Below are 13,732 nucleotides of genomic sequence, written 5' to 3'. Positions count from 1 at the left end.
GTACAGAAATAGGCGAGACATTTCCCATTCAGTCGAACTCAAACCGAAATAATAATAATAATAATAATTAATAATAATTAAAAAAAAGAAAGCCAGAAACACATTCCCTCCCGCCGGCTCCCCCTCCCCGCACCCGCCGGCCCGGCCGCCCGCAGCCCCGCCGAGCCCGGCGCCGGGCAGCGCAGGGCAGCGCGCACGGCGGGGCCGCCTCCGCGGGGGCGCAAGAGCCGCGGAGCGCCCTCCCGCCGGGCCCCGCGCCCCTCCGCGGCGGGGCGGTCAGCGATAAAAAAATAGACGGAACTTTTGGGCCGAGCCCGGGGGCGCCCCCCGACCCGGCCCCCCCCCCCCCCCCCCCCCCTACAAAACGCCCCCCGCCCCCGGGCCCGGGCCGGGGTAGTTATCTGGTGAGCGGCGCCTCCTCCCGCTGGTCCGGCGAGGCGACGGCGGCCTTGCTGAGCACGGCGGCCGAGTAGGGCAGGAAGCCGCTCTCGGAGCGCTGCCCCGCCGCCGTGCAGGGGAAGTCGGCGGCGGCGGCGCCCCGCGAGCCCAGCGCCGAGGCCGCCGCCGCCGCCGCCGCCGCCGTCTGGCTGCTGTGGCAGCTGAGGCAGGAGCAGGGCGCCGAGCCCCCCGGCGGCCCCGAGCCCGCCGCCGCCGCGCGCAGCCGCCGCCGCCGCCGCCGCCGCCGAGGCGGCCGCGCTGCTGTTGAGGCCGGCGGCGGCGGCGGCCGGCGCCTGGTAGAGGCCGGGGTGTCGGAAGCTGCAGAGCAGCTCCGGGCGGGAGTAAGGGTGCGAGAGGGCGCGGAAGGTGTCCAGCGGGCGGATGGATGTGGCGAAGGGCGCGGCGGCGGCCCCCGAGGCGGCGGCGGCGGCGGCGGCGGCGGTGACCCCGACGTGCGGGTAGTAGTGGAGCGGGACGTGGGAGTGGAAGGGGTAGGGCAGGCTGCCGGTGGCCGCCGCGTGGGTCATCATGTAGGTGTAGAAGCTGGGGTCGGCCGGGTGGGGCCAGGACATGGCCAGGCGCTGCCGCTTGTCCTTCATCCGCCGGTTCTGGAACCACACCTGCGCGGGGAGACAAGCACAGCGCGGCCTCAGCTCCGCTCCGCGCCCCGCCGCGCCCGCTCCCGCCGCCGGCCCCGGCGGACACCCACCGACACCCTTCGCCAAGGCGGCGCGGCCCGCGGCTAAGCCTCGGCCGCCCCTGGCTTGTAGGCGACCCCTCTCCCGCCCGGAGCAACCGCCTGTGACCTTGCCCGAGGGGAGCGGTGGGCACCGGCCCCCCCGGCCCCGGGTGGGACCCCTTCCATCTGAATAAACGTTCTCCCTTCGAGTCGTACCCTGCCCCCCCCCCGCACCCCCCGCCGCCCCGGGCAGGACTGTGACTTTACGGTATTGATGCGCTCATCCCCGCGCGTTTTACATAGCTGCCTTTATTTTCTCTCCCCTCTTCCCTTTAGGAAACACGCTAACGCGATAAAAAACGATGAGGAAAATAAATAGCAATAACGACAGTTTTTTAAAAAGGCGATTAAAAGTTTTCGGTGGGGAGAAGTAAACGGGCACAGGGGCCGATCAGAGAGCTGAGGGCCCGGCCAGCCCTTCGACCGAAGAGCCAAGCCGGCAGCCGGCCCGGGGGAGCCGGGCACGGCGGGGCTGCGCCGGGGCGGCGGCGGCTCGGCGGGGCGCGGGGGGCGGCGTACCTTAATGGTGGTCTCGGGGAGGTTGAGGGCGGCGGCCAGCTCGCAGCGCCGGGGCCGCGACACGTAGTTCTCCCGGTAAAACTCCTTTTCCAGGCGGGCGATCTGCTCGCGGGTGAAGGCGGTGCGGTACCGGCGCACCTGGTCGGCCCCCGCCGCCGAGCCGCCCAGCGCGCCGCCGCTGTGCAGGCTGCCGATGCCGGCGGCGGGGGCGGCGGCGGCGGCGGCGGGGGTGCTGGGCGCCGGGCTGCTCTCCGCGTAGCCTGCGGGGCGAGCGCACGGCGGTGAGAGCGGGCGGCGGGGCAGCCCCCCCCCTCAACCCGCCCGGCCGGGCCGGGCCGGGCCCTGCGCGCCGGTTCTTAAGGCCAGCTGTCATCTTTACAAATCGCTGCTGCTAACAGAATCGATACTGTTGGGTTTGGGGTGGTTTGGGGTTGGGGTTTGGGTTTTTTTTTTGAGTCACTTCATAACCGCGTTATTCTCAGCACGTGGAGCGGGTTTGGTGGCTGCGGGGCAGCCGAGCCCCGGGGACAGCGGGCCGGGGTGCGGGCCGGGGCTCTGCGCGGCTCCGCAAGGCTGCGGGGAGCCCGGGCTCGGAGCTCGCCTTTTCCCCGTCGACTGCGGTTCTCATTTTCGTTTGAGACGTGCGGAATAAGAGCAGCCATAAAAGCCAATTTTTTTTTTTTCCTCCAGCGTTACGTCGAGGATCCCTTCCTTTCTCTGGCACATTTGACAAAAAAGGCATGCACTGTGGCCCCTAGGAAATCCATCGCTCACCTGGCTCCCCCTCCCCAATTACAGCAATAATAACAACCACCGTCCATCACTGTGCCCCGCAAAGCACGGGGAAGGAGACGAGGCCGTTTCAAACCCTCTGTTACAAGCAGAGGAAAAGTGAACAATGCCCAATTACCCCGAGGTGGACACAGACGGCACGTTGCATGTACACAGGGAAGGACACACACAGACAGCTATGGACACTTTCCTCGCGCTCCTCTCTCCCTCCGCTTTAATCTGTGTATGTCTATCCACATCTATGCAGCTGGAGAGGCGCCGAGAGCTCCGAGAGCGCGAGGAAAAATAAGGAGAAAGAATTCCCTGAATATAGGTGGGTGGATATTTGTGCCCACATATATTCTGGATATATATCTACATACCAATGGATCGGGGCATGCACACACACACGCACGCACCCGCACAGGGGCTGCCCGGGCAGTGCGGCTCGGCTATCGGGATAGCGCAGTAATTGCAATAATATTTTACAGCCTGGAGCTCTGTCTTCGCAGAAGAGAGAGCGCCGGTGCAGAGGCGAGCAACTTTGGCGGTGGCGGTGGGTTTGCTTTGGTTTTTAAAGCCGGTTGGCAAAGTGCGGGGCTTAGATGGAGACGATAAAGGAAGAGTTACCTTTGTTACTGTTTTCCTTCAGCTGGGAGGAAGTCAGGCTGGCTGGGGAGCGGAGCGCGGAGCAGCCCACCTCCACATCACTGTTCATATCTGCCTCTTGAGCAACTTCGGAATAAAGGGTGATTTTCTTCCTGCTTTCCGACGGCGGGATTTCGGAGGAGACGGTGCTTTCACTGCTCGGATGCTGAAGATTGAATAAAGTGTCTATTTCAAATTTGCCTTTGGCGGAGATGTCCCCTATAGCGCTGTGCAGGGAGGCGGCAGTCAGTCTCGGGCTGAGGCGACCACTGTGCGGAGAATTTTCAAGGGCCTCCAGCACCGCATTTCCAGCTGAGTCTGACAAATTCGAGAGCCTTTTGCCAGCTGTAGGGCTGTGCAGCCCTCTCTCCATCAGGATCATCTCTTTTCTTATTCTTTCCATCATCTCAGCTTTATAAAAAATGTCAAAGTTGCAGGGCTGGTCCTGTACTAATGATGAGCTGCAGCAGGGGCTAATTCACATTCAGCCCGGCAAGTGTCTCTAAATATTATTATCTCTTTTTGAGGGAGGCGTAAAAATTGTGGGATGCCAAAGCGAGGGAATGACTGGTCAAAATGACCCATACATCCTTTCTAGCCCGAAATGTCATTCATCAAAAAGTGGTGCTCGTCATTAAGGTACGAATGACGCTGTTCGAATAATCATTTATTGTAACAGGTTTATAAGCAAATAAATACAAGCTCCTGTCAGTGGATAATGAAGGCGGCTTCAGAGCAGACAAATATATCCAGGTGGAAAGAAAGAAAGACAAGAAGTGAGGAGTAAAGCTCTTGTCCTTAGCTTGATCAGATCTTGCTTGAATTGCTCTGGGGTTTGGCCTCTGGGGTGGAATTGACAGTCTGATTAATAAAATGAGCTGTGCAACATTTCCCCCTTCATTTAGGTGCATCATTATGCTCTGATTTTTGTTTTGTTGCCTTTTAGGTCCTAATGATGCAGCTTCTTTCTCATTTGTCCTCGGACAGAACTACACGCTAAATGTTAGATAATCCTTTTCTTTATTATTATTTCTGAGGCGGATTTTAGATCGCAAGGCGAGGAAATGCTGGAAGAGGACCAGAGGACCGAGAACCTCCTGCCGCTGAAATCTCTCTACTTTTCCCTCCCATTTCCAGACCACATTAATACTTTTATTTAGGAATCTACACTGACACCCCCACGCACCCCCTCACACGCGCGAACCTTATGCCCAGACTTTATAAGACCGCTGCTGCCGGCACGCACCTATTCGAGTGCGCCTATAGCAGCCGCCTGGAAATTAAAACACTTACTGTAATCTAATATATTAGCATTCTGACATATTTGTCTTCATTGCGTCCTTAAATACGATCTCCTTTTTACTTTCTATAATCCTGCTTATCGACGAAGCTAGCCTGCGATTTTTCTCCCCTCTGGAACAATACTGGCTGTGGCACGGTACGATAGGGGGGAAATAACCGAAGGACACTCAACGCATTCGTGATTTAAAACACTCCGCGGCCGTGCCATTTCGTCCTCCCGGCAGGTTTCTCTCCAGCCCTCTGCTTCTTCCCTCCCCACCGCCAATAAAGTCTGCGCATTTAAAAATCAAAAAATACTCATAGAAATAAGTGACGGGGGGTGTGGGGGGGTATTGCCTACAGGCTTCGAGCTAGCAGAGACATCACCTCGAGCACCCTCTCTCCGAAGTTACCTGTGGCTCAGTTAGCTCATCCCTCCGCTCTTGGCCGGGTGCCGCGGGGCGCAGCCTCGCCGCGCTGCAGGGGACAGGGGCTGCCGCGCTCGGCAGACGCGACAGTCGGAAAGTCTCCCTTCAGTGATAACTTTGCTAGTAATAATGACGCTGATGGCAACCATTTAAACGAAGATAAATCCTTTGCCGTTAGCATCTCTGGAGTGCGCTTCGAGAGCTGCCCAGCCTTTATTCTCGCCGTGGTTTTTTTTCACCCGCATCATCTAGCATTTAGATCCCGGGAATCTGAGTTTCATCGCCCGGAGAAACACCCCAATGTTTCCTGGGATTAAACGAGGGTTTGATTTTTTGCGAGGAGAGCTGTTCCTGCTAATGTTAGTCACACACATCTCCTAAGTTCTCGTGCTCTTGCGCATGATTCATAGCTCGAAAATGGGATACTTGACAGATTTTTTTTTTTAATAACGTGTTAAAGTCTCCCTAAACATTCCACCAAATATTTAGGAAACATTCTAGGCGTTGTTTGCAAAATCCAGCCTTCCATTAATGAGCGTTTTATGTCAGCCCTTTGAAATGTGAATTTAGACTGCAGTGTGGTGTCCTGCGTTTTACAGCCCCGAACCCAGACAAAAGTAAATATCAACTTTTCCTTGCCCGCGGGCGCGGCGGCGGAGCGGGACGAGGCGGAGCGGGGCGCAAGCCGCGGGGCGGCGGGTAGAGCCCGCAGACGACCCCCCCCCCAGGGTCCCCGCTGCCCTCCCGGCGGGACGGAGGGTGTCCCCGCTGCTACACCCCAGCTCGGCTCTGCCCGCTGCCGGGGTGCCGGAGCCCCCGCTTCCCCCGCCCCGCCGGGCAGGGCCGGGCCGCCGGCGGCCCCGGCAGCCGGGCCCGGCGGGGCGGGAGGCGGAGCGGAAGCCTGCGGCAGGGTTTATTGCTGTCGTTTGGCGCCCTCGTCTGTTTTCTTAAAGGCTGTAACGGGGCGAGCATCTTCCCCCCCCTCTCGTTCGGAAACCGCAGCCGAGATACCACATCTCCGAGGCACTCGTGTGCGCACACAACCAAAGCCGGCACAACCCGAGACTCCAGAAATGTTACTGCACCACTAAAAAGGGGCGAACGTTTTTTATGCTGTTCGGAGCGGGTGGAAAAGACTACATGTAAAGCCCCGATGTGAGAAAAAAATAGGTCACACGCAAGTGCGGCTGTGAATGATCTTTATTAGTGTTATGTTATATTTTGCACCTTTTAAATAATACTGATACCTTTAGGTTACGTACAACGTATCTTAATATGTAGCTACACTCAGATGCAAGGGAAATAACGTGTTATAAAAGACGTTAATAATCTCCCACTAAGTAGATATGAGGTAACAAACCCGTTCCCGGCCATGCAGTTAATCAGTTCACCCCAAACAGTCAAGCCACTAATAAACTAGTCATCTGATATTTATACTCCCAGCAAACTAGATGCATTTTACTGCATTGATGTTTATCCATTGGTTTGGGGATTTTTAGTTTGGGTTGGGTTCTTTCTTTTTTTCTTTTTTTTTTTTTTTTTTTTCAAAAACAATAGCACAGCCTAAAAATCTTTCGGCATATGTTTAAATTTCTTCAAACCCAACAGCTCAGCCTAAAGAACCTCCGGCATTAGAGTGACATTAGTGGGCAAAGGGGGAGGAAGTTATAGAGACGGCCGAAATATGCGAGGTTTTGTTAGACGCTGTTTACTCAGTTGTTCTTCTAAGTTTAGATAGCTGCTTAGGCCCATTGCCAAACTCCTTTTCATTTTTACCTTTAAAGTCATTACTCGAGGCATCAAAGAGTATTTCAGTGCTCGTTTATTAACTCCTACCCGGGAAAAAGAGGTCACACAACTTAATTGAACTGAAGTTCGTATTGAATCAGCCAAACGACATCTCGGCCAGCTTTTCACCACTCAGAGCGCGCTCGGGAAGACCGACAGGAATATCTGCTTCCTCCTTCCCCGCGGGACAGGCTGCCAACAGGGGCCCGGGGCGGCGCGCAGCGCCGGCGGGCTGCCCGCGGCAGCGCAAGCTCTCCGGGACGCGGCCCGCGGGGCGGGAGCCGGCGGCGGTGCGCTGGTCCCGGGGGGCGCGGGGCGTCGGTCCCGGCGGGCGCCGGGGGAGCGGGGGCTGCCCCCAGGGACCCTGCGCTGCGGGCGGGGGGGGCCGCACAGGGCCCGCGGCACCGCCGGCGGTGGGCACGGCGGCGCCACCTGTCGGCGCTCCGCGGCGCGGCGCGGCGGGGCCGCGGGCGCTGCCCGCCGGTGCTGCCCGCCGGAGGCCGCCTGGCAGCGCGGCCCCGCGCCCGCGCAGCGGCTGCCCCGCGTGTCTCGGCACGCACCGCGCTCCCGCTCTGCCCCGACTCTCCCCTCCGCCTCAGGCCGTCACATAAGTATAGGGCCAGTCTCGGTGCGTCTGGCAGCGTGTTCGGTCCTGAATCTCCGTGAAACGTCACCCGAGAGCTGTGAAGGAGTCGAACCCCGCGTGTCCCCGAGTCACGCGGGGCCTGCAGCACCGTCCCTGCCCACGCTACCCAGGCTGAGATCCCGCGGGCGCTCGCTTTGCGAGGTTAATCATTACGTGACGTCTTCTGGGGCTGCCCTTGCACACAAACGGGTTTTAGCTTAAACGTTAAAGCGTTACTCCGGTCGCAAAGCTACTCGGCCGATGTTTCATTTTAGGTCGCAGCTGCGGCAGGTCGGCGAGCTCGTCCCAGGTCAGGGTCCCCGAGGTCCCCGCGCTGCTTCAGAGCGGCGGTGGTGGGAGTCAGGGAGCGGCCAGCACCCGCCCGTGACCCGAGAGCTCAAGTTCAATGCCCGCAGTGCTCAGCCGCCCCTAAGCGCGGCACCGAGGCCACGCAGGGAGTCCCGAGAAAACTTTCTCCGGCTCGAAAGGGATTTTTTAAGGCTGAAGTAAATAAGGAGATGAGCAGCTGTGGCACAGATCTGGAGGAAAAAATAGTTTAACAATTTTCCCCGCGTTGCTGTTAAATATTTTCATTTTCGTAACTGGCTTTTTTTTTCTTTTTTTTTTTTTTTTAAGAGGTAGGGGAAAATGAAAGCTCTTCTGTTCTGTTTAGCTATTAAAAGTCCACGCAAGTTAAAAGGTAACAACGGAAGGCAATGGACATGGGGGAAGGTTTGAGGGAAGTATAAATCGATTGTTTTCTCTTCCTTTGCGTTCTCCCTTTGTCCTGGTGGACTTTTTTTTTTTTTTTTTTTTTTTTTTTTTTTTTACAGCAAACACTACAAGAGAAGCAACTTCCTAAAGACACAGTTACCATCGGCAAATTCCGGCGAGAGAGGTGATGAAAAAAATGAGTTTTTTTTTCCTGGGAGACACCAGTCAGAGGACAGACAGCAAATACTAAAAACCTGTGCTAAAAGCTTGAGTGAAGTCCTAACTGTGTTAAATCATGGCAAATGTATTTGAGGAAATGAGATAATTTCAGGGAGGGAAAAAAAGACTTTTTTTTTTTCGGGGGAGAACACAGCCACTTTCTGCAGCAATGCTATCTAGCTCGTGTGCAGAGTCCCCTGCAGTGTGTCAATGGAAAATGCAATGCGGCTCCGCGGGGCGCTGGGCACCCGCGGAGCCGCTGCCGGGGGAAGACAAGGACTGTCCCGCAGGCAGAGGCCCGGCAAGCGCGGCACGTCTCCCTGCCTGCCTCGGACCGAAGTCTCGATGGGGACTGTCCTTCCCGGGCAGGGGAGGCGGCGGGCTGCTGCGGGCCGGGGCCGGGGCCGGGACCGGAGCACGGCGCCCTGCACCGCCCCCGGGACCGGGGGTGCGGGACGCGTCCTGCCACTTGTAAACTGGGTGGATGATCTCAGAGATCCGACCTTGACTCATGAGCTCATTTTTTTTTATTATTCGTGTGCATAATATCCTGCCGTGCAAGGCAGTGCTGTTTTCTACACCCTCCACAAAACGGCTCATTATAGAATGGAAGTTGTTGGCCATAAACCCGCCCAAAGACACAGTTTGCTGGGACATCGAGGGGCTCTCGCTGGCACAGAGGTCTCGGCAGGGCTGAGGTCCTCTGCGGGCGTCGCTGCGGCTGCACCGTGGTTTGCTTTGATGTAACGCAGCTCAAAAAGCTCCGAAACCCTGTGCTTTAGGTGCTCCTTTCTTTCGGCAGCCTTATTTAAAATGTCGTGGCGAGAGAGAAAATTTCACCGCATTTCTTGCGAGAGGAAACACAACGGGAGATGGGAATACAAATGGAAAGGTGTCTGGAGAAATAAAGTCTCTCGTTTCTCGGGACTTCGGTGTGTTAGCAATGTTGTCACTAGAAAGCTGCGGGCAGGGACATAAAAGGATGAGAAATTCGTGCCTCGACAAAGCGTTCTGCTAATTATGTAGGGTTTCATGTCCTGAGAGTAAATACTGATTCTACTTACAACCGAGTGAAACACGTAATCACGTCCGGCTCACTTCTTAGCTGATTATGAAAGATTAATAGCAATTAAGTGGTTAGAACTAATGAACGTGAACTCGTGCTTGCCATCCGGTTGTTGCTGTGATTGCTGGCACCCGTTTGTCATTTCTCACCCCGCTTCCAGAAACTGCCGACGATTATTAGACCGGCTACGAAGCAGGGCTGCTCAGGGGCGGCTGCTGCGCGACCTGCCGCGCTCCCGCTCGGCCCCTCCGCGCCCGCGGTAGCCCAGCAGCCCAGGGGGGCTCGCCACCGCCTGCCCGGGCTGCTCAGCAAGGCCACCTCGAGCCCCTCCAGCACTGAGTTTCGCCTCCACGGCGGCTGCCTCTCTTCTCTCCTGCGCCTGAGCCTCCTCTGGGACAGTAAACACGGCCCCAGCTATGTGCTTTTCAGCGGGCGCGGAGATGCCCTGCCTTTCCGCGCGGAGCTGCCGCAACTTGTTGCCCTCCGCGCCCGAGAGAGGGTTAAGTGTCTGCAATACACAACCGTGGAGCGCCAGGAGCCGGCCCAGAGGGGCTGGGGCTGGGGTTGGGGCTGGGACACGTCTTCGGAGCTTTCTCCATTTCCAGCTCTTCGCGCTCCTGCGGTTTCCATCCCGGCTCAGCGGGAGAGTCGAGAGAGACGACAGAAGGATTTGCCATAGTTTTGGGAAGTCACCCCCAGAACAGCCGTCAGCATAAGCAAACGCCGCGTTTTAACTAGGCTGCCTTACCACGACATGAACTGACACTGCAAGGGGAAAAAAGCCACGTCTAATGAGTGCCAGGTTTAGCATCTTGCGCTGCGTACAGACCCGGTGCCATTTCCTGGCTGGTAGCGATATCTGGGGGCCGAAGGGGGGGGTCTCCCACGGGCCGAGAGCTCCGTGGAGCCAGGGGACCCCTTCTCCCCTATAACAAAGCCCTTCCACTCCATACATCGCCGGGAAGGAGGGAGGTGGGGAGGATGGCACACAAAGACCGTGTCGGGTTTTTCTCCCTGCCGCAGGCGCAACAATGAGCTGGGGAAGGTCTCGCCGGGGATCCGGTCAGACCCCTGCCCGCGGCTTCAAAAAAAGAGCCTCTGCCCGTGGCTTCAAAAGGGCCAGCGGAGGACCAAGGGTCCTCCGCTGGCCCTTTTGAAGCCGCGGGCAGGAGGGGGGGGGGGGATGAAAGCGACGGGGGCGAGGCTGGCCCGGAGGGGCATCACCGTCGCCCCCCCCCCCCCCCCCCCCGCCCAACCCCTCCCCAGCGCCGGGGCCGCGGCGGGGCGGGAGCGCGGCGGCGGGGCGGGGGTGGGAAGGGAGGGAGGGGGGGGGCGCGCCGTCGGTGCGGACCGGGGGGCTGCGAGGCGAAAGGGGCAGTGCGGGCAGCGGGAGGGTCACATGTTTCGACGGCAGCCTATGAGCAGCCCCCCGGCCTGCGGCAAACTAATCTGGAGCCGGCCGCCCCCACCCCCGTCCCCCCTCCCAACCTGGACTTCGTTTTTATAAACGTACCGCCAGGATCCAACCTGTTGGAGGCAAATAACCATTTGCATCATGCCCGGCCGGGGACCGAGCCGCCGCCGCCGCCGCCCGCGATGTGCAAGGCCATGAGCAAAGCAGCGAGCTGGGAGATGGACGGACTGCGCGGCGACAGCAGCGGCGGCGGCGGCGGCGGCGGCGGCGGCGGCGGAGCCCCCGGGCAGTGCCGTAATTTTCTCTCCTCGCCCGTTTTCGGGGCGGCGCACACGGGCCGAGCGGCCGCCGCCGCCGCTGCCGCCGCCGCCGCCTCGGGGTTCGCCTACGCCGGCGGAGGGGAGCGCTCGGGGGCGGCGGCGAGGCCCGACCCCCCGGCCAAGGACTGCCCGGGCTCCGCCGCGCCGGCCACCGCCCCCGCGCTCGGCTATGGGTATCACTTTGGCAATGGATACTATAGCTGCAGGATGTCCCACGGGGTTGGGATCCAGCAAAACGCCCTGAAGTCTCCCCCCCATGCCTCCATTGGCGGCTTTCCCGTGGAAAAGTACATGGACGTCTCCAGTCTGACCAGCACGAGTGTCCCCGCCAATGAAGTCTCCTCCAGGGCGAAGGAAGTGTCCTTCTACCAGGGCTATACAACCCCCTACCAGCACGTTCCTGGGTACATAGACATGGTCTCAACGTTTGGCTCTGGGGAACCGAGACACGAAACATACATATCAATGGAGGGCTATCAGTCTTGGACTCTGGCTAATGGCTGGAATAGTCAGGTTTACTGTGCCAAAGATCAGACACAGAGCTCACACTTTTGGAAATCGTCCTTTCCAGGTACGAGAGGGAGAGAAATGGTCTGAGCTGAACCCCCCCCGCGCCTCCTCCGCCTGCCCGTCCCCTCCCCCGCCCCCCGGGCTGCAGGGGCGGCCTGCCGAGGTGGACACGCTGCACAGACACGCACAGAGCGGAGGGGGGGGGGGGCGGGGGATTTTCCTTTTTCCTTCCCCCCCCCCGCCCCTACCCCCGAGGAAACCTCACCCTCTGCTTTCCACCCCGCGGGACAGACCCCAGGGCCCCCCCCGCCACCCAGCGCCAGGGCCCCGGACCCCCCGTCCCGCGGGCGCCGGGGCGGCCGCGGGCTCCTTCTCCTGCTGCTTCCCTCGGCGGCCGGGTTTGTATTCGCGTTCGCAGTTTGCAGGAGGACGGCTCGAAGGCTTGCGCTCGTCTGCCTCTCCGGCCGGCGATTGACCCGGCCCCAGAGCACTTAAGAGGCTGGGAGTAGCGAGGGCACAGAGGCACAAACCACATGCAAACAAACCCGGGGAAACACACACCAAAGCGATTTCTGTGTGTGCGCTGCCAGCACCGACCTGCTCTCGGCACCCCAGCCAATGCCCCCGCCGTCCTGCGTGCTCGCTAGCGATGCATGCCTGAAAAGTGATGACAGTCCATCAAGGTTTTGGTGCTTTACTAACGTGCAAATAATGTGGCGGTGTAAATAATAATAAACTGTAAACAACCCGGCATTATTTATTTGCCCGTGAAAACCAGTGCCCAACAAGTATCGGTTAAGCTTTAAACGCCTGTAATAAAATTCTAATTTTTCACATAATGTCTTTTACAATAGGGGACGTTGCACTAAACCAGCCCGATATGTGTGTCTACCGGCGTGGGAGAAAGAAGCGAGTGCCGTACACAAAACTGCAGCTTAAAGAACTCGAGAATGAATATGCCATTAACAAGTTCATTAACAAGGACAAGAGGCGAAGGATATCCGCAGCCACAAACCTGTCTGAGAGACAAGTTACCATTTGGTTTCAGAACAGGAGGGTGAAGGATAAGAAAATAGTCTCCAAACTGAAAGACAATGTATCTTGATCTATTAGTTGCGGACAGTGATGGATATATAAACTCAATTTACGACCAGCTAAAGACTTTTGGAAAGACTTCATTGAAAATATATTTAATTTTTTTTTCTCCTTCCAGCGGCGGCGAAATTTCGGGAATTGTTTTCCATGAAAGTCAGCGTTTTTCTCTCAGTGGAAGGGAGTGCTGACAAATCTTGAATTATAGTTCTGTTTCTTCCTTTTGAAAATAATAATAATATTAATATTAATTATATTTTCTGTTCTTCCCTCTAGGCCAGTATAAACGAATTTAAATATGTTGAACGGTTACAGTTATAACTTTCTTAAATGCTTAACTCTTTGGGGGGTTTTCTGTAGTTTTTTTTTTTCTCTGAACAACAGCCAGTGCCAAAAAGTGTCAGTTTTGATTTGGTATCGTAAACTTCAAAACACGCCGAGTGAAAAAAAAAAAAAATCAATCGGAAAATGCAAGAAAGCCGGAGTCCGGACCCGTGGCAGCATCCGGCTGCTGCCAAAACCCGCCGAGCCCACCGGGACCCGGAGAGAATTACGAATTGCGTGGAGGGGTAACGTCTGCAGCCGGATTTTTAATTGCTTTTTCGAGGGAGGGAGAATCTCTCCGAGCTGTTGCGGGGCGCAAAGCACAGTCCTGGGCATCTCCCACCGCGCTCCCCGCGTCGGCAGTTTTGGGTTTGGGTGTTTTTGTTGTTGTTGTTGGTTGGTTTTTTGTTTTGTTTTGCGGGGTTTTTTTCCGCGATTTCGTTTTCAGTGGAAGGATTTCACATTCCCCGGTTGAAAAAGGAGCCGTCTGTTCCCGGGAAGGGGCGCTTCGGGCCCGGGCGGGCGCTGCCGGCCGCGGGGGCTGCGCGGCTGGGCGCTCCGCGGAGGCGCAGGTCGGGGCACCTCGGGGAAGCGCTTTCGGCGGGACTGATGAGTCGGCTCGTCCTGCAGCCAGGGGAGAGGCTGCCGCTACAGAGGTGTGTATAAACCTGCGCAGACCTTGTGTAAAATGCCCGCTCTAGCCTGTTTGTCCGGACAAGCACAAGACTCTTCTTCCTCCCACCACGGCGCTTAAAAAAAAAAAAAACCAAACAAAAAAACCCCAAAACTCCTGGTCGGAGAAGTGAAGTTCACCGCTAACTTTTAATTTCCAAAAA

General features: G+C 57.6%; 2 protein-coding genes across 2 annotated transcripts; one reads left to right on the top strand and one right to left on the bottom strand.

Annotated features, from left to right (window-relative positions):
* Positions 1 to 397: 397 nt before the first annotated feature.
* On the bottom strand, positions 398 to 3,521 carry EVX2 (even-skipped homeobox 2). The gene is given in 4 exon segments (XM_030018891.1): positions 398 to 656; positions 658 to 1,058; positions 1,697 to 1,956; positions 3,098 to 3,521. Coding segments are annotated over 4 exon segments (1,344 nt in total).
* A 7,311-nt stretch (positions 3,522 to 10,832) lies between these two features.
* Positions 10,833 to 12,585, top strand: HOXD13 (homeobox D13). The gene is made up of 2 exons (XM_030018627.1): positions 10,833 to 11,541; positions 12,335 to 12,585. The coding sequence occupies exons 1-2, from the start codon at positions 10,833 to 10,835 to the stop codon at positions 12,583 to 12,585; spliced, it is 960 nt and encodes a 319-aa protein (XP_029874487.1).
* Positions 12,586 to 13,732: the final 1,147 nt, after the last annotated feature.

Source organism: Aquila chrysaetos, chromosome 6 (genome assembly GCF_900496995.4).
Source record: "Aquila chrysaetos chrysaetos chromosome 6, bAquChr1.4, whole genome shotgun sequence".
Classification (NCBI taxonomy): domain Eukaryota; kingdom Metazoa; phylum Chordata; class Aves; order Accipitriformes; family Accipitridae; genus Aquila; species Aquila chrysaetos.
The sequence above is the reverse complement of the archived record's forward strand: the minus strand, read 5'-3'. Positions and strand labels throughout refer to the sequence as shown.

Excerpts from the sequence above, each read along its gene's own strand:
- HOXD13 (XM_030018627.1), top strand. The coding sequence starts at position 10,833 with ATGTGCAAGGCCATGAGCAAAGCAGCGAGCTGGGAGATGGACGGACTG. Across the intron at positions 11,542-12,334 it reads TTGGAAATCGTCCTTTCCAG|GGGACGTTGCACTAAACCAG; the intron begins GTACGAGAGGGA and ends CTTTTACAATAG.